At 44.9% G+C, this 19,987-nt stretch overlaps 2 protein-coding genes across 3 annotated transcripts in view; both read left to right on the forward strand.

Moving 5' to 3' along the window:
* ITK (IL2 inducible T cell kinase) overlaps window positions 1-8,267 on the forward strand; it is a 68,861-nt gene extending 60,594 nt beyond the window's left edge. The window contains exons 16-17 of the mRNA XM_004737728.3: window positions 754-911; window positions 4,557-8,267. Of these exons, the coding sequence (XP_004737785.1) occupies window positions 754-911; window positions 4,557-4,628 (230 nt within the window). The 3' untranslated portion in view covers window positions 4,629-8,267. The remainder of the gene's footprint in view (window positions 1-753; window positions 912-4,556) is intronic.
* Window positions 8,268-15,214: 6,947 nt separating this feature from the next.
* The window catches only part of CYFIP2 (cytoplasmic FMR1 interacting protein 2), a 124,801-nt gene continuing 120,028 nt past the window's right edge, over window positions 15,215-19,987 (forward strand). The window contains exon 1 of one of the 2 annotated variants that reach the window (XM_045079613.1): window positions 15,215-15,339. The gene's annotated coding sequence lies outside the window, so the exon portion shown is untranslated. Of the gene's footprint in view, window positions 15,340-15,426; window positions 15,783-19,987 lie in introns of those variants that run through there. The other variant, XM_004737727.3, reaches the window with a different exon arrangement.

Here is a 19,987-nt window from a genome sequence, read left to right on the forward strand (position 1 = left end):
GGTGATTTTTGTTCAGTTGCTTTGGGAATTATACTTTGGAAATATCCAAAATATGCTTTGAAAACCACTGAAATAGGTGATCGGCAAGCTCTCTTCCCACACTGACATCCTATACATACATTAGTACATAATAAAATTGGGTGTGACATTTCTGCTAAAGATAGAAGAGGAAAGGGGATTAAATCACAGGTCAAAAATAGACAACACAGAGACATGTTTTGCTCTGTCTACACAGTATTTTTAAAAATCAAATTGAATTTCTATTTCTAAACTCTCAATTTTTGAGTTCTTTAAAAAAAAAAAATCAGAAAATGTGGCAATCCCAAACCCTCATCCCCATGTGCCCTATGGAGGCTGGAGCTAAATCACAGCTGTTCTCTGAAAACAGAACTAGACTCCCGGTTCTCCGCAGTCCTCCCTAATCTCCATTACGGCACATCTCATCCATTCCATCCATTTACATGATGTGTAGACATTTGAGTTCATATCCCCTGCAACTTTTAGTAGTAGCATTTGAGTTAGATATATAAAAGGGCTGAACTTGAAATTTCCCCACCCGTAGGAAGACTGGGAAATCTCTGTTCTTAAGAAATAGTCCAGGCTTAAGAAGCCTCAGATAGTTTTATATCCTCTTTCCTGAAGGTAAGGACTTGAATCTGAATGGCAAGGAATCTGCCTTTTTTGATGTAGGCTTATTTGTCTGCTAGTTGTGAACTTCATCATTCACTGTGCTGGACTCACCATTTCTTGTAGGTGTGCTGATGTGGGAAGTCTTCAGTGAAGGCAAAATCCCGTATGAAAACCGAAGCAACTCAGAAGTGGTAGAAGACATCACTACTGGATTTCGCTTGTACAAGCCCCGGCTGGCCTCTGCGAATATCTACCAGATTATGAATCATTGCTGGAAAGAGGTCAGTAAAGGAAGTGGTTTCCCCCTGCACTGTAATCTACAACTTTAGGGTCTGTCCCCTTCCCTAGAGAAAGAAACCCTCTTAGAGAATGAGGAAGTAGATATACTGAAGTAGATTAGCAAGAAAGTGCCTTTGAGTGTCTGCTAACGAAAGAGGTTGCCCATCCCTAAAAGAGCTGGCAGCAACCTTAAATATTATTTGATCTGTAATAGAATGTCACAAGCCATCAACACACTGTTAGAGAGGAAGAGAGGGTAAGATACCAGTATAATATCATACAGAAGTTTCACTGCCCTAAAATCCACTGTGTTTCACCTATTTACAATTCCATCATTGTCCCCAAAATCCTGACTGGAACATCACAAAACCATTAAGTGTACGTGAAGGTAGTGCTAGAAGTTGATGAGCAGAAGTTCACTTGTGCTGTTGAAAATATTAAAAAGACTTAATTCAAATTCATTTTATTTGTTCAACAATTCAGAATGAGAAGCCAATTATTCTGCACCCTCCCCAGTGTTCCAGTTATCCCATGCTTGGGGGGCAGGCTGTAGCTTCAGCCACATCAGCAGAAGTGTTGATGTCCTTTGGTGAATTAGAAAATTTTGAAGTTCAACCACAACTGAAAGTTGCTGAATAGGGCGCCTGGGTGGCTCAGTTGGTTAAGCAACTGCCTTCAGCTTGGTCATGATCCTGGAGTCCCAGGATCCAGTCCCACATCGGGCTCCCAGCTCCACAGGGAGTCTGCTTCTCTCTCTCTGACCTTCTCCTGGCTTATGCTCTCTCTCACAGTCTCTCTTTCAAATAAATTTTTTAAAAATCTTTTTAAAAAAAGAAAAAGAAAGTTGCTGAATAGAGAATAAACACAAATTCAGATTTTTAAAGGGGAACAAGGTGGAATGGAAAAAGTATAGGGTACTTAGGCTTTGTCTCTGCTTTAGCATTTCTTAAGCATTAATTTCGGACAATTCTCTGAACCTCCTTTTTCTTACTGATAAGAGAATGAAATAATGATTGCTCTATAAGTTCATAGAGCCCACGTACTCAGACACAAACAAACAAACAATGAAGCTATAAAGAAGGGCACAAAAAAATCCAGTCCACTTCACAAGCCCACATACTATGATAATTAGGAAAGCTGAATTTACTTAGCCCTTTTTCCTTTTTTAAACTTTTTTTATTTTTAAGTTAATAGGCTTTATTGTTTAGAACTCTTAGATATACATAAAAATGACCAAATAGTGCAGAGAGTTCCCATATACCCTCTTTCTCTATTAATAATATTTTACATTAGTGTGGTACTTTATTACAATTAATCAACCACTATGATATATTATTTTTAACGAAAGACTATGGTTTACATTAAGGTTCACTCTTTGTACTGTACAGTTCTGTGAGTTTTGACAAATACATAATATTGTGTATATACCATTATAGTATCATACGGAATAGTTTTGTTGCCCCACTATTCACTGAGCCTCACCTATTTACGTTTCCCTCCTTCTCCTAAAACCCTGACAACTATTGATCTTCTTTTTTTTCTTAAGATTTTATTTACTTATTTGACAGAGAAAGGGAGAGATCACAAGTAGGCAGAGCAGCAAGCAGAGAGAGGGGAGAAGCAGGCTCCCTGTTGAGCAGAGAGCCCGATGCAGGGCTCAATTCCAGAACCCTGAGATCATGACCCAAGCTGAAGGCAGAGGCTTAACCCACTGAGCCACCCAGGTGCCCCGCAACTATTGATCTTCTTAGTGTTCAAGTTTTCCCTTTCTTAGAGTGTCATATCGTTAGAATCTTATGGTATGTAGCGTTTTCAGATTGGCTTCTTTCATTTAGCACTATGCATTTAATTATGCATTTAAGATTCTTCCATGTCCTTTCATGGCTCCATAGCTCATTTCTTTTTATCACTGAATAATATTCCATTGTATGGCTGTACCACAGTTTGGCTATCCCTTCACCTACTGAAGGACATCTTGATCACTTCCAGTTTATGGCAATTGTAAATAAAACTCCTATAAATATCTGTGTGGAGGTTTTTGTATGAACATAAATTCTCAGCTCGACTAGGAGTGTGATTGCTGGATCATATGATAGCACTACATTAGCTTTGTAAGAAACCGCCAGACTCTTCTGAAGAGGGCTGTACCATTTTGCATTCCCACCAGCAATGAGAATTCCTGTTGCTCCATATCCTCACGAGCATTTGATGTTATCAAGTGTTTTGTATTTTAACCATTCTAATAGGTATATAGTGTAGCTTATTGTTTTCATTTGAAGTTCCCTAATGACATATGATATGGAGCATCTTCTCATATGTTTATTTGCCATTTGTATATCTTCTTTAATGAGGTGTCTGTTGAGATCTTTTGCCCATTTTTTAATTGGACTATTTGTTTTCTTGCTTTTGAGTTTGAAGACATCTTTGTATATTTTGGATACAAGTCCTTTATCAGATATGTGTTTTGAAAATATTTTCTCCCAGCCTGTGGTTTGTCTTTTCTTTCTCTTAGTGTCTTGTATAGAAGAGACATTTTTGATTTTACAAAGCTCAACATCAATTTTTTCTTTTATGAATCATGCTTTTGGTGTTGTATCAAAAAACCTATTACTGAACCCATGGTCACCCAGATTTCCTGCTATGTTATCTTCTAGAGTTTTCTAAGTTTTGCATTTTACATGAAGGTTTCTGATCCATTTTGAATTAGTTTTTGTGAAGGTTACTACAGTCTGTGTCTGGAGTCATTATACTGCACGTGAATGTCCAATGGTTCCAGCACTGTTGGTGAAAAGACTACCCTTTCTCCATTGAATGGAGCCTTTGCTGTGTTTTCAAAGATCAGTTGACTGTGAGTCTATTTCTGGGCTCTCAACTCGGTCCTAGAGATCTGTTTGTTAATTCTTTCACCAATACCACATTTTCCTCATTATTGTAGCTTGATAGTGAGTCTTGAAATTGGGTTCTCCAATTCTCCAAATTTGTTCTTCTTCCTCAGTACTGTGTTGGCTATTCTGAGTCTTTTCCCTTTCCATGGAAACTTCAGCCTCAGTTTGTCAATATCTAAAAAATAACTTTCTGGGAATCTGATTGTGATTATGTTGAATCTATAGATCGAGTTGAGAAGAAATGACATTTTAAGAATATAGAGTCTTCCCATATTTGAATATGAAATGTCTCCATTTATTTAGATCTTTGGTTTCTTTCTTTAAAATTTTATATTTTTCCTCATATAGGTCCTATACATATTTTGTGAGATTTATACCTAAGGATTTTCTTTTTTGATGTTATTTAGCACTTATTTTATGATGAATTTTTAATACATGATTTTATTTAATTCTCACAACCATCTTATGAGAGCGATACTACTATTATCCCCATTTTACAGACAACAAAACTGAGGTTCAAACAAGTTAAGTCACCTGCTCAAAGTCACACCGCTAAGGAAAGGAAAAGCTTAGTTAGATTCAAAATCAGTTCATCTGATTCCAGAATCCTTGCAGTTAACAACTGAGACACTATGGCCTTCAGCAGTACATATGGAAGCATATTTAACCATCAGCAGAGGCTATTGAATTCCGGGTTGCTTTGGAATTAACTATGACACACAAGTACAAGGAACTCACAGAGTCCTTCTCTTCCCTCTCCAGAAACCAGAAGACCGGCCACCTTTCTGCAGACTCTTGAGTCAACTGGCTGAAATTGCAGAATCGGGACTTTAGCAGAGACTCAGCACCAGGCCTGGGGCTGCAGATCCTCACAGGGGAGAGCCAGTTCTCCCTTCACAGAGCATTAAAATCTGCCACCAGCCCAGCATTCCCCAGAGGCAACTGGCCTGTGGCGCCAGTCCCTGAGCCTCACGGCGCAGGCAGCACCCTGACAGAGGCGGGAGGCTCAGGGCCCTGAACTGGGAGGGAGGCCCGAGCAGCAGCGAGGTCTCTCCCTTCCTTCCAGCCTCTTATCTCGTCTGGTCCTCAATCCTCAACCTGACAGCTTTCAGGCACCATTTCTTGCACTTCTTAGAGAAGAGGAGGGATATGGTAGGGCTGTGGATTATTATTTTTATTATTATTTCAGTCATGGATCTGAAGGGTATGGTCAAGGGTTTTTTACTTGACCTGGCAACACAGAATCCCAGGATGGTGGGGCAAGAGAAATGAGGAGTGTGACTCTTTTTCAAGGAGACCTGGTGAGTTAGTTAAGGTCAGGAAGTGCCAGCTCAGCTGCTGTGATCCTGTCAGCTGCAGCTTCCTGCCGTCCTCAGGAACACCTGCTCCCATCTGAGGCCAGGTAGGCTGAGAAGCAGTTTTAGGAGGTTTAATTCATCGAACATACTGCCACCTCCCTCCTTGAAGGGACATGATGGACTGGGGTGAACAGTTCCAACCGCGTGGTTGGAGATGGCATCGGGAGAGAAGGAGCACTTCAGATGGTGGGGAACTGGCTGGAACAGAGAGGGACCTTAGGTTGTTACCACTCCAATGCCTACCTTTAGTACCAAGCCAGGCAGGGGACTGTGCCTCGCCTCTGCACAGAATGCTTCCACGGGCATCCTGGGAGAAGATGCTTGCTTCGCCTTGCTGGCTCTGACTGAGGACTCCGCCATCAGTTTGGCTTCTGGGGTTAGTCCCCTCTCTGCGCTCTTCCAACCCTCATCAGCAGAGGGCAGCAGGGTGTCGGGCGGTGGCCTCGCAGAGACCTGGAAGCTTATTTAGGCCCTAGAGGTTTCCATCTTGAAGGCTGAGGCTTCAAGTCTCCTGAAAAACTAGGAGAGGAATGAGAGGTCTGTTCTCATTCAAACCATCTGGATGGAAAGTGAGTCAAGCTCTGAGTGGGGTGCTTCCAAGAGGCACAAGACAGCCTACTGTTGATGGAGCACTGAAATATGCCAAGTGAATATGTACTGAGCTACAGGCCTTATCTGCACAATTTCACTTCGTTCTGCGTTCCCACCAACCCCATGAGAATGTATTCTTATTCCCATTTTACAGATGATGGAACTGAGGCTTTAAAAAGCCAAGAGAGCTTGCCAGAATGACAGAGCCAGGAGATTTAGAGCCCACATCTCTCTGCTGCCAATGCCCTTTCTTTATTTCTGTTCAACGCTGCCTTCTACTGAGGATGAACGGGATTGCAGAGGAGTTAAATAAGCTGGGGGACAAGACAGAGAAAGCCAATAAAGAAGTCAACCACCAAGGGCTCTTTCTCCCACAGAGGCCACTATGGTTGGCCGTGTAGCCCTCCAACTTGGAATAGGATCTTCTTGTTCTCATCTGTCTTCTCACCTTTGTTAGAGTTAATGACTTTGGAGTCACTCAGTTAATTAACCCTTTGACTCACCCACCCCTCCAGAGTCATGTTGCATGAAGCCATTTATGGGTGAGCTTCAAAGCAGTTTTGAAAGGTCCGCCTGCAGGTATATAAATGCTTCCTTTAATCATCATTTCGACTTCGAGCCAGCTGCAGTGCTCTTCCACACTTAGTGGGGAAGGGTATTCCCTGATGTAAGAGAGATTTCATTTTCCTGCAGCATTCCGATAAAACTTTCAGAGAGATTATTAGATGGTGTTGCAATTAGCTCTTTCTAAACCGTGTGATATTTTGACCAGCTGGAGATTCAGATGCATAACTTGTAACTATAATTATTGTGAAACTGGTTGCCTCCAGATAAAACTCTATCATTCAGAAGATGATCTTACTCAACATATCCAAAATCATCCCTGTTTACTTTCTGGCATTTTGTACATTCTCTTGTGGAACCCTTAATTAGAGATAATTTCCGGAACATCCAGCCTGAAGGAAAACATCAAAATTGACTGATTTCTCTGGTCTGGTTTCAGAAATTGCCCCTTGTATGGTGTTATCGTGTTCAAGCTCAGATTCACTGGGGCCTTAACTGAATATGTTAACTCCCCAGTGTCCTATCTTGCAAAATGGGCTTCCTGCCTGATTTTTTGCTCCCCCTCTCACATTTTGATAATGGTATCATGCATTCACAGGGAATTCCTTTATCCAAGGTTTTGGCTCTAGGTGCATTTTTTAGATTTTGCATTTTGTACCTCTTGAGGCTATTTATATTTGGATGTTTTGAATATTTATTAGTGTACAGTGATTGCTAGGATTCACAATGAAAGTGTTATAAATATCTCTAACCATTTATAAATCACACATAGTTAAAGGTTTGTTCTAGCAAATAAAACTGTATGTCTTAATAAATCAATATATATGGCCTGGGTTCAGTATTTGCCTAAATGTCAAACAACCAAAAATTTTCCTTAAATAAAAATAATTACGTGGCTTCGTGTTCCACAAAAAAAAAAAAAAAAAAATGGACTACATACCATTCAACATTTGTTCAACAAGTAAAACACCAAATTCTCCTGTGTTCCTATGATATACTCTGCTGAGAGCTATGGAAACAAAGATGAAAAAAGCAGTCTTTACTTTTTAGAAACCCCAGGTAACTCATTTTTTTAAAAAGGCAGTAAAATTATAATCCATCATTTAGGGAAATAACAGAAATTGGTCAAGGGGGAGAAGAGCTCGGAAAAAGTGATGGAATCCCTCAGGGGAAGGGGGACATCAGGAAAAACTTTCTAGAACCTTGCTACTCCAAGTGTGGTCCCTAGACCATCAATAGCAATATGACCAGCTTATGAGAAATCTGAATTCTCTGACTCTACCCTGAGATTCACTGAATGAGAATCTGCGTTTTCACAAGATCCACAGGTGACCATAAGCTCGTTAAAGTTTGAGAAGTACCATCATAGAGGATATAATGTCCAACTCAGTTCTGAAGATGAATTATGGTTTTTTTTTAGGAAGTAAGTGGGCAGAAATAAGAGAAATACTTTCCAGGTAGGGTTAGAGGAAACTGAATGTGTGCGGAAGCTATTATCAGTTTATCTCGCTGGAGCGTAAGTTATGGGGGTGGGCGCGAGGTGTTGACAAAGGTAAGGATGATGGAAGGAGTTATGCAAATTGAAACAGAAGCTATAAATCTAGATAAAGACCATATTTTGAAAGACAAGAAATGTGGGAACTCTACCAATAGATAGGAAAGATGTCACGGAGCAAGGAGAGAAGGTCAAATCTGTGTTTAAAAGTGCATTTGGGCAGCAGCATAGTCAGTGGATTTGAGAGAGCAACGCTGATGGAAAAGAAGCCAATGGGAAGATGATTTTTTGCCTTGTTCCGAGCACCAGAGTATGGTTCATACTCATTCACTGTCATCTGCTGTCTGAGTGACACATTGAAATTGTAATTCGGAGTTCTTCAGTCACAGCTGGGCAGCAAAAAGTACCTGTACCTGCCTCTTAAAATCCCAGTGAAATAAAAGCTGGCTTGTATTTTCAATCCACTGAGCTCTCCCTGTACCTTCTAGTTTGCCAAATGCCCACGACTATGGCAGGAGCCTGTTCATGCACCAGAGGACCATTCGGCACGAGGGAAAATGTCTGTGGTTTCTACACAGTCCTTTGGGCTTGCCTTCCACTGGGAAACGACCCGGATATGAAACTCCTGAAGCAGTTGGATGAGCATATCTGCTTCTCAGAGCATTTATCTGGCAGACCCAACTTTCTCTGGAATCTCCCAAGACACACATCCACCACTCTGAGGCAGAGACGGAACATAATCCATTCAGCAAGATGGGCCCTGTGTATTTGTGTATTTCGTTTGTGTGTGTGTGTGTGTCTTCAATGACTTTGAGACTCTCTGCAAGTCATGATGTGTAGTTGGCTTGTGGGATCACAGAGTCACAAAGTAACTGTCAGAAGGAGTTTTAGAGATCATTACTTCATAAATAATAGTTACCGATTCACCTGACATTGCCTGGTACTGTCAGGTGTATAAGGTGAATAGGATATCTTATCAGTTACACACCAAACACTTCACACTCAAATTAAGATACATCAAGGAGGACTTATTTATGAAAGGGAAAGGATTATTTAAAAGAGTGTGGGTCAGGTTTAGGAGAACCACAGAAAGTAGTACAGAGGAAAGTAAGCCAAGGAGCAGTTGCTACCTGGAGGCCTGAAGAGACAGGAGGAGGAAGTGCTCATTTGAATGTGAAAGCAGACAGTCCCCTGGAGGAGGTTGCCTTGAGAAGAAAAGACCTTTAGTTAGCAAGGCAATGTCCATCACAAAGAGGAGCCCAGGGGAATAAATACACGGACCCTTTCATCAACTGATCTATACATAATCTTACACACTCTCCTCTCTTACCGCATCAACTGCTGGGACTTCTTGTTGGCTACCTAGTACAGACACCAGCCTTCACATAAGAAGTCCTCATGCTACTTAAAAGAAAGTCCAACACATAAACAAATACAGTTGACGCTCGTTATTTACAGCTTCTATACGTGCAGATTGTCTGCCCGCTGGCATTTATATGGAACTCCCAAATCAGTCCTCTCATAGTCATCCATGGCATGCCCAGGCCGGCGCCATGAAAACCGTGAGCTGCACGCACATCCCCAGCTGAGGTGGGGCAAGGAGGTGCTCAGCCTTCTCGTCTCAGCTCTCGTTCTGTAAACAAGTATCCTTTTCGAGGTCTATTTAGTGCCATGTTTTGCATTTGGGTACTTTTTGTTGGTCATTTTGCTGTTTTAAATGGTCCTTAAGCACAGAGCTGAAGTGCCGTGTAGTGTTCCTAAGAGCAAGAAGGCTGTGACATTTCTTTCAAAGAAAGTGTGTGTCAGATAAGTTTCATTCAGGCATGAGTTATAATGCTGTTAACTGTGAGTTTAATGTTAATGAACCCACAGGTATATTAAATAAAGTGTTTTTTTTTTAATACAAATATGGGTAAAACAGGATCATGTATAGATCCGTTGATGAAAATGTAACCAGAGGCTCACAGGAACCTATCCCTATACTTCCGCTAGGAGCAATGGTTCAGTATTCACCCCTTCAGTGTCCATGGCAACTTTATAAAACATACGTACCAAATAATGAGAATCACCTGTGATTGCAAAGGGCTGTTGTAGGTTATGGGATGAAGCAGTGATCACAATATGAGAGTACAGAGAGTGAAAGCACCTAAGGGATCAAGGAGGGCTTCCCAGAGGAAGTAATGTTTGAGCTGTGCTGAAGGCTAAATAGAAGCTCGCAAGGAAGAAAGAGTCTGGAAGGACATTTCAGGGAGAGGAACTGGAATAAAACAAAACAAACAAACAAATAATACATCTTATTCCACCTTCTTCCCTTTCATTATTTTTTAGTTAGGACTGGGAACCTTGAGGACAAAGGCAATAGGTGCTAGCTAACATGGTCACAGGACAATCAGTCGAAGGAGCTGAGTGCACTGTGACTCCTCACCATCCAGGTCTACCTCTACCCACACCCATCGACACCCATCTGTAGCGGTGAAGGAGTTTCTGGTCCCTTTCCAGCTTCTCAGAATGACTTGGAGTACAAGGGCCTATATGGTGAAATAAACGATACAAACATTTCATTTGCTTTTCTCTTTTGTATATCTCAAAGCACTTTCCCATCTAAGATGATGTTTGATCTCTCGGCACCTTTGGGATGAAAGTGGGAGTGCATGGGTCTCACCTTACAGAAAAGGAAGTGATAGAGAACATGCCAGAGGTTGTAGAGCTATTTAAAAAGGTGACATTAGAACTCAGATCTCGGGGCACCTGGGTGGCTCAGGGGATTAAGCCTCTGCCTTTGGCTCAGGTCATGATCTCAGGGTCCTGGGATCAAGCCCCATGTCGGGCTCTCTGCTCAGCAGGAGCCTGCTTCTCTCTCTCTGCCTCTCTGTCTACTTGTGATCTCTGTCTGTCAAATAAATAAATAAACTCTTAAAAAAAAAAAAAAAAGAACTCAGATCTCCTTCCAAGTCCTGCATTCTTCCTAGAGGTCACACCAAAACTCCAACCATGTTAATAACAATAATAACAATAAAAGCTTCTGTTTTTGAGCACTTATGATGACTCTGCTTAGCATGTTACATTTATTATTTCATTTAATCTTCTAAGAGCCCAAGGGGTAGGTAGGTACAATTACAATTGTTTGAATTTTACAGATGAGAATGGGTCTCTGTACATTAGAGAAACACTTCATGGTCCCACAATTAATGAGTGACAGAATGGGGGCTTGAAGCCAGACCTGTCTGTCCCCAAATGCCATGCTCCCATCCCTTCTGTGGGGCTGACTGGGGGGTCACCTTTGCTAGCCTCTGACAGTACAGCAGCACGTGGCCATGTGCCTGTTACATTGCTGCATTCCAAATTCTGTTCACAATATGCTCTACCCTCCTTAACAGTTCTTATCTACAATTACTATGTATACAATTTGCTTAAATGAAGATAAAAGGTTCTTTGCTGTGAATTTATGTGCAAACGATCTGACCTTCAAGGGAGACCAGGTCCATAGAAGTTGTGAGAAATGAGCAAAGCGAGAGAAAGGCAGCATGAAGGGAGGACATGCATTTCCAAATGGCCCAGTTTGGAGCTGCAGTCTTTCAGCAGCACACCAGCTGTCAATAATTCATTTATAAAATAATGGGGCTAGTTCTTAGGATTTCCTGAGGATGAAATGAGCCAATTCATATATAGTACTTAGCACAGAGGCTGGCCCCCAAAAGACATTTAATAAATGTCAGTGAAAACATACATGTTTTAGGGGCACCTGGGTAGTTCAGTGGGTTAAAGCCTCTGCCTTCAGCTCAGGTCATGATCCCAGGGTCCGGGGAATGAGCCCTGCATTGGGCTTTTTGCTCAGCAGGGACTCTGCTTCCCCTCTTCTCTCTCTGCCTGCCTCTCTGCTTGCTTGTGATCTCTGTCAAATAAATAAATAAATTCTTTAAAAAGCATATGCTTTAACAAATTATTCAGATTCAAAGAAGGAAATAGGCAACCCAGTTTCCTATGGAAAGACCTGGGTCTGGGTCCAGCCACTGTTGGGCAACCCTTCCTCTTTCTGGGCCCCAGTTCTTTCATCTGTAAAATGAAGCAATTTTGAGCAAGTGCTCAGGTTTTATCTAATGGACAAGGTAAATTGCATAACTGACCATCAAGTTTCTCTTTTCCTGCTAACAACATGCACCAAGTGTGTGAACCTACTGTATGGAGCAAACCCATTGCACTTAGAAACTTGTTTTGTATTATTCACAGTTTCTCACCATCTCACACCCTTTTCCTTCTTTCTTTTAAAAATTTATCATTGAGTGGCACTTGGGTGGCTCAGTTGATTGAGCTTCCGACTCTTGATTTCGATTCAGGTTGATTTCAGGGTTGTGAGATCAAGCCTTGAGTTTAGCTTCGAGCTCAGCCTGCTTGGGATTCTCTTTGTCCTTCTGCCCCTCCCCCCACTTGCACTCATGTGCTCATTCTCATTCTCTGCCTCAAATAAATAAATAAATAAATAAAATCTTTCTAAAAATTTATTTGTGATTCTAGGGGCACCTGGGAGGCTCAGTCAGTTAGGTGCCCAACTCTTGATTTCAGCTCAGGTCTTGATCTCAGGGCCGTGAGTTCAAGCCCCGCATGGGGCCCCACACTGGGCATGGAGCCTACTTTAAAAAAAAAAAAATATATATATATATATATATGGATTCTAAAACATTTTAGCCATTATTGTTAATATTAGTATTTATGCTTTCTCTCTCCAGAACCAATTCTTATACTTGTTTCAGATTCTCCGCTATTGGTTTCTATGAAGCTGGATCTGTGAATTTTAAACAGAGACTTAGATGTCCTAAGTGACCCGAGACTCTTCTAAAAACAAGGCAATGTTGCCACACATGGAACCACAGTGCGTGGGCCACAGCTTAGCAAGTGGCAAAGCAATTTTTGCCTGATAGCTTCGATTCTCTCATTGCTGATGGTGCAGCTGGGGGTTGGACATGAAACATATCTGGAGGCAGTAGACAGATGGCTACACATTTCACTGGCAACATGTAAGCTAAGACTTTACTTTTGATTATTCATTCAACTCATATTTACTGAACTCCTCTTAGGTACTAGTCTCCGAGGAAATGTTGAGAAGCAAGAAAGACACATCCCTTCTCTCTTTGATTTTATGCTCTAATGATGGCGTGTAGGAAATTATGTCAGCAATCACCACACAGCACACCAAGGGGGGATGACAGAGGAAGTCGAGGGGGCTCTGGGTGCATGAATGACTAACCCTAGCCTAATGCAGACAAGAAGGGAGCTTGGAGGAACAGACAGGTAAATGGATCCCAGAAGAATGAATAGAAGTTAGGCAGCAAACTGGGGGCAAGTGCACAAGTGGGAGGGAAAGGAGGATAGACCATTCTAAGCAAAAGCCCAGCTTACACAAAGGCCTAACACAGCAGATTTGGGAACCTAAAAGATTGCTTTTAGCTAAAAGCAAAGAGCTTGCTCACAACAGAAGAGACTGGAGAGAGGTAGATGCTAGATCGTGAAGAAAGACTCCTGTGGGCCATTGGTTAAGGAGTTTGGGCTCCACAATGAGAACAATGGGGAGCTAGTGAAGTCCTTTAAGCAGGGCAGGAGCACGTCTTTTATTTTAACTTATGTGATTTTCTACATGCAGAAGGAGTTTGGAATATATCCGTCTTACTTCACCGTATAGAGGAGGAAACAGGTGAAGTGACTTGCCTACAGTCACTTAGTTGCAAAACTGGGACCAAAAGGCAAGCCTCTGGATTTCCAACATAGTGGTTTGCTTCCCCTTATAAGCAAATGGAAATCAGGGGTCAGGGAATTATTTTTGCCTAAGATCTCAACAAGTATATATGTAATGGTCTCTTTGTTTCTTTTAAGCAACTTGTTCTTGAAAGGTGAAAAGACAGGAAAGGAACAACAGGGAGAAATATGTCTTCCAGAAATCTACAATATCCAAAATAGTTGTCCCTTTAGAATGAAAATCCAATCTCTCTTGTTATACAATTGTAATCACTGACACTCAAAATCCTAAGGATCACAGTAGAAAATGGAAAATTAAAAAAGAAAGGGAGAAATGAAAAGGAAGGGAGGAAGGAGGGGAGGAGAAAGAAAGGAAGGAAGGAAAAGAAAGAAGCCAGTTCAGCTTTTAAAGCCATCCTCCACAAACACCTCCACAGCTTTCTCACAGGGACAGAAATGTGTGTGTGTGCATATATAGATAAGTCATCCTTTCTGAAATAGCAATTTAAATTAGAATGAGTGATGTAACATCAAACCATAAAGGATCATGAATTCTGAGTGTCTGGGAAATGGTATGAGATCAGTGAGGGCAAAGACTTCACAAGTCCTTTGCTAGAGACTCGGGTAATACGGCTCCTCTATAAATAGCCCCTAACAGGAACAGCTAAGTGATTAAGTATAAATTTGTGGGCCATACACAAACATTTCAGAAAGCTTCCCTTATAACAGGACTTTACCTTTTATATCTACACACACATTCAAATGTCTCAAATGCTTTCCAGTGTGTCTACCTGTGAGGTAAGAAGGGCAATTATTATTCCTCACTTTCTAGTAACGGAGGCTTCTCAGGAACAAGACTGTTGAAGTGACTTGAGCAAGGGGTCTGGAGGTTGGATCCGCAGGTCCACCAGGCTGCAGCACAGGGAGAACCGTTTCTTTGGCCAGCCCTGAATGGCAGATAAGCCTTGAAGAGAAAGGTGCCTGCCTGTCCTTTCAGGTTCCTCCTGCCACCGTGTGTGTTCCTTTTTGTCCATTAGGCAATTCTTGAATGAAGCTGAGGCAGGTCCCTGCTTAAGAGACGGCAGCTTCAGGGATTTGACTCCAAGGAACTGAGAAGGTATTCCTGAGCAGAGGCGCAGCACTGGGGACCAGACTCAGTTGGTGGGAGTCCCCTCTCCCCAAACCTCAGCTCTATTTTCCATCATTTCACCCTATTTCTTTCCTTCGCAGAACTTCTTCCAGCTGTAACTGCACAGTACTAGGTTAATTTACGCCCTGCCTCTCCTGGTAGATGACAGGCTCCAAAAGGGCAGTACACCAGTGCATACTCAGCTTCTGGCACGTGGCTCGGAACAAAATAGCTGCTCAATAAATATTAGGTAGATAAATGAGCACTTGGAAATAACGTGAGATCGATGAGACCCGGACCGAGCCCAGAGCTTCCGCCCTCCCACTGCCGCAGGTGTGGCTCCCAGGCATGCGAGACCTGGCGGCAGGTCCTCTCTCCCTTCCCCATCCCGAGGGCCGCGCGGCTGGCTGTCCTGGGGCAGCAGCCGGGGTGCAGGTCGGGGATGCGCCGGCGGTGCGCCCCTCGCCGCAGCCATTTCCTGCTCTTTGTGTGACAGCCGCGGCGGCAGAGGGGCCGGCACGGCGCGCTGGGAGGAGCCGCGGCGGGCAGGGGGCGGGGCCGAGGGCGGGGCCGAGCGCCGCGGCCGGCCGAGCCGAGCCCAGCCGGGCAGAGCATCCTGCGCCCCGGCGCGGGGCCCCGCCGTAGCCTTGGGCTGCTCCCCTGGACCTGCCGCAGACCCAGGTAAGCGGCGCTCTCAGGCCTCGGGGCCGGCATGGGGACCGGGATGCTGCGGGGGACGTCGATGCGGCCGTGAGGATGCGCAAGGGGCCGGCGCCCCTTCTCCCAGCCCGAGGGGGGCGCTCGGCGCGGCGCTCAGGCTAGCGCGGCCTCCCTCCCCCACCAAGCCCCTGGAGGCTGGACTCCAGGCCCTGCGCGGCCCCCTTAGCCCTCCAGCCCACCCTGGGCCCCGGGGCGCGGACCCCCTGCGAGGAGGCGCGGACACTCAACGCAGCTCGGGCGGAGCTCGGGCGCGGCGGCGGCAGTGGCAGCGGCAGCGGCAGCAGCAGCAGCAGGTGCGCGGCCTGGGCCGGAGCCGCGGGCCGGAGAGGAAGCGGCGCTAATCCCGAGCACGGGAGACACCTGCCTCAGCCGCGAGCCCGGCGGCTTGACATCCCCGAGCCCAGGTATTGCAGAGCGCCGGCCGCCGCCTCTGCCGCCGAGGCCACCATCACCTGCTCCAGGGCCAGCGAGAGCCGCGTGGGCCTGCTTGGCAGACGCCTGGGGCACACAGCGCCCTGCGGTGAACGAGAGATGGGTGGGGCGAAGGTCGGAGCGCCAGTGTTCGGGGGTGGGGGATTTAATGAGGGAGAAGGCAAGTCTGACCCGCTTTGAAGCCTCCTGGCCTACACTGGCATCACTCCCCCAGCCGGTTGGCTGTAGGCGGGGGAGGACAGGGGGAAGGGGATGAGTGGGCTGACTCCTGGGGAAAAGGTTGGATTTTCTTGAGCTCTGGAGAACCGGAAAGATTGCCTACCTGTCTGTTGTAGCTTCTGCTTTTCAGGACAGCCCTCCCCCTCGATGGGTGGGTGAAAAGGAAGAAAAGGGGGTGCTCTCTGTTTAGGGGTGGGGGTGGGGGCAGGAAGCATGGTCCGACAGGAGTATGGTTCTCTGTGCTGAGGAGAACATGGCAGGAAAGAACACTGGCACTGCCCTGGCCCTTCCCAGCCCAGGGAATCTGACTTTGACCTCTGCTTCCCTAGTGTCTCCAGCTCAGCAGAAACACTCACCTAGGGCTGATGGGCCATCTGCTCCCCTTCCAGCCAGGACAAAAAGGTGGCAAGGATCTTTTCCTGCTAGCTCCCAAGTGCTTGTGCCTTCCTGGCGTGGATGAGGAGACTGGGGCTGTCCTGCAGACATGAGGAACGAATTAGGGGAGTGCTCGTTCTCATACTCCACTTTTCTACCTTTTACCTATGTCTCCCTTAGGGCATTGTGTCTTACCTTACTTACTTTTGGGCACAGGCCCTGTTGGGAGCCATGCTGCTAACCCCGGAGATTACAGATGTTAGAGTGCAAATTTCTAGGTCCATATCCCTGAGCAAGATTGCAAAAGCCGTGAAGTCTGTTTCAGCATCATAAGACCTTCTCTGTGATGCTCCCTGAGGTCTCCCACCTCCACCTCCGTGTTCTGTGCTTCCCCCATTCTCCTGTGTCAAAAATTATTTTCAAGAAAGGAGCCAGTGAACATGTTTATCTTTTAAGAGCTAAATACAAAAGAATTTGCCATTCGATGCAGAGCAGGTCCTTTAGAAGTCATTTAACTGGAAAGGAAACAGAGGCCAGGAGGCATTTGAATGGAAAACAAAGCTTTAAGTCAACATATTTGATATCTCTAGCGGTGGAATTTCAGGCAGTGGGCTGTGAGTAGGAACGGGGAACTGGGTAGCAATTTGGGGAACAGCTCACTGAAATGGCAGTAATTAGCGGTGGTCAGCTCCGTTTGCTGCTGGGGCAGAAGTACTGTAGGAGCATGTGTATGTGTCACTGGCCAGGGGTTACTGTCACTGGAAGGTATGTGTGGAGCACCCAGTATCCACTTGGGGGGGGGAGGGTAAAACTTCCCTATAGAGAGTTACTCACTGGCACTGGCTGCCATCTGCCCGGGCAGTTACGAGGCCACAAGAAGAGTGTGTTGTTGCTTACAAAGCTAGTACTTCTGCCTAGTTCTGAACACTGAGCCTCTGGCTGTGGGCATTAGCTCTCTGCTCACTAAGGTTCTTTATTATATTTCCTGGCCAGTTCTCACCAGTTCTGGAGGCACCCAAGACTGCCTTGTTCTGTCCCTGCTGAAAGTGGAAAAGGAAATACTTGTTTTAGGGCATTAGGCCAAGAATGGGGTATATGATCCAGTAGGGTTGGAGAGGTTTTCTCAAATCAAATCGGAGGCTGGCCCAGAAAAGGTAGACATGAATTTAAAATCTGGAAAAGCACCCCAGGAGAAAACTCCACGTCCCCTCTGATAAATTGTGCCCTCTTGGGAGTTCCGTGGGCCTCCACTGCTGTCATTGACCAGCAAGCTGAATGAGGTGATGAATAAGCAACAAGCTAATTAGCATTGGAAACAGCACTCCTGGAAAACAGCACAGGCTCTGGTCCCTACATTTGAGGATTGGCCTATACTCTCAACTCAGAGAGGTTTCTTTTGGCTGCTTTTGGCCTCAGGGATCCACCAAGAACTTCACAAAATGGTCTTTTGTAGCCTCCGTGTGGCCACCATAACAATGAGTCTATTTCTTTACTAGCAAGTATTAATTATTCACTTGTACTTGATGAAACCAGACATCGGTCACTTCATTGGAGCCTTTGTAACAGGCCTTCTGTCTTGTCATTCCGAGGAGCACACCCGTGCCTAGGTTCTAGAGGATAGACCTGTTTTGGTAGTGAAGCATGCTGGGCAGTGACTGGGAAGCCAGCAGAGGTGGGGAAGGAGCTGGTCCTTCACTGGGTGCTCTTTTTAAGTGAGGGACACACGAACATGTTGAGTAGAGTGTCTAGCACATAGTGAAGTGCTATTCCATTTATGTATTTATTGGTTATTTTGAAGATTTTATTTTATTTGAGATATGGAGAGTGAGAGAGAGAAAGACAGATAGAGCACTAGCAGGGGGTAGAGGCAGAGGGGGAGGGACAGGAAGACTCCCCATGAGCAGGGAGCCCGATGTGGGACTTAATCCCAGGAGCCTGGGATCATGACCTGAGCCGAAGGCAGACACTTAACCAACTGAGCCACCCAGGTGCCCATGTATTTATTATTTTAATGTACTAATTACATAATCCTTAAGAATATGGTTCATGTGTGTAGTCAATCCATAGCTCTTCCCACTCCTCTACCTCCAGGGCCTTCCTGGATTTTGCTTTTCCAACGGGGAGTTGGCTAGCCCCGGCAGGGTTACCTGCAAAAGGTAGCCACGAGAGTGATAGGATGCGCTATCAGTAAGGCCTTCAGGTAGGAAGTGCTCTTGAGCAGCTCACTGACGGTGCATATAACTTGAGTAGGCAGAAAGAAGGGGAGGGAGTACACTGAGCCCAAGCCCAGAGGTAGTTCTCACATTTCAACACACAAAGAGAGGTCAGGAAGGAAATTTCCTTCTGTGTGCATTTAGCATTTTGCAATCAGCCAAAAATGTTAAGGGCATGCTTCACTTCCCAGGCAGACAGAGCAGTGCCGTGGCCTTCGGACACAGGAGTTATCCTCGACTTGCTGTGTGCCTTTAAATCCTGCACTGCCTCTCTCTGACTTTCCGAATTGGCCACGGGAAAGCAGCGTGCCCAGCCTGTTACCTACCTGTTGCCACAGGAGCCTGCAGATGAGATAATGTCTATAAATCCCAGTCCTAGAAGAAAAGGCCATGGAAACAGAAGAGAAAGAGGTTTCTGAATGTGTGGCTCTTTGGGAGGACTGCCCTTTATTCCTAGAGGAACAAGTTATTAATTATATATTGTATGTCAACTTAAGAAGACAAATCTGTGGCCTCTCTGTAACAGCAAGCCAAGGGGACACTGAAAGGCACTGTGTGATTCACAGATTCTGTCACGGCCCCTGGACGGCCTTGTCTGTACAAAGACATTTCAGATTTCAGTCAGTGGGGGTGGGGCGCCTCCCAGGATGCAGAGTTTGGATACTGGCTTCCTCGCCATGGCCGTTATGCCAAGGGCTGTGTGTGGTGTGCCTCAAAGGAAGACCATTCAAGCCGTACTTCTTGGGCCCTGGCAGTAGAGGAGGAAACCAGTTCAGTGCAAGATCCTTGAAAGAGATTGCTCTGAGAAGGTAGAGCTGAGGTTCAGGCAGAATTTCTTGCAGGTACCCTTCTGGCTGAGTGGCATATGGCTAGACTTACAGCAACTCAGAAGTAGTGCAAGGAGAGAGGGAAGTAAATGTGACCTTCTGGAGAGATACCAGAGAAGGACCCAGTGATGACTTCATCAATGGGCCTTTTGATTGTGTGTTCGCATCATCATTAGGTCATCTTAGAGCTGTGGTTCTCAGATTTTAATCTCTTCATGGGATAGAAGGATGTTTAGTATGTCCATATTGTATGGTCTCTGTCTTCTAAATAAGGGAGGAGATGATGTCCTCTGCAGAAAGTAAAGGTGGCAGACTGGTTAGGAAAGTTCAGGAGACTTCCGGAGGTTTGGAACAGCTGCCTCTGTGGGTGGAATAAGAAATCAGCTGGGGATGAATGAGAGGATTGTCTTACTTTCTGAGACCAGAGAATCTGCAGAGCTGACCCTCACAGAAGATACTCAGTAACCCAGTATTAAGTGAAGGGATACCTGAGAAAGATAGCCAATTTGTGTTTTTAAATCGTGACGTCTTAAGACTGATTTG

The sequence above is a fragment of the Mustela putorius genome, unplaced genomic scaffold (assembly GCF_011764305.1).
Source record: "Mustela putorius furo isolate JIRA1106 unplaced genomic scaffold, ASM1176430v1.1 tig00000407_pilon_pilon_pilon, whole genome shotgun sequence".
In the NCBI taxonomy this organism is placed as follows: domain Eukaryota; kingdom Metazoa; phylum Chordata; class Mammalia; order Carnivora; family Mustelidae; genus Mustela; species Mustela putorius.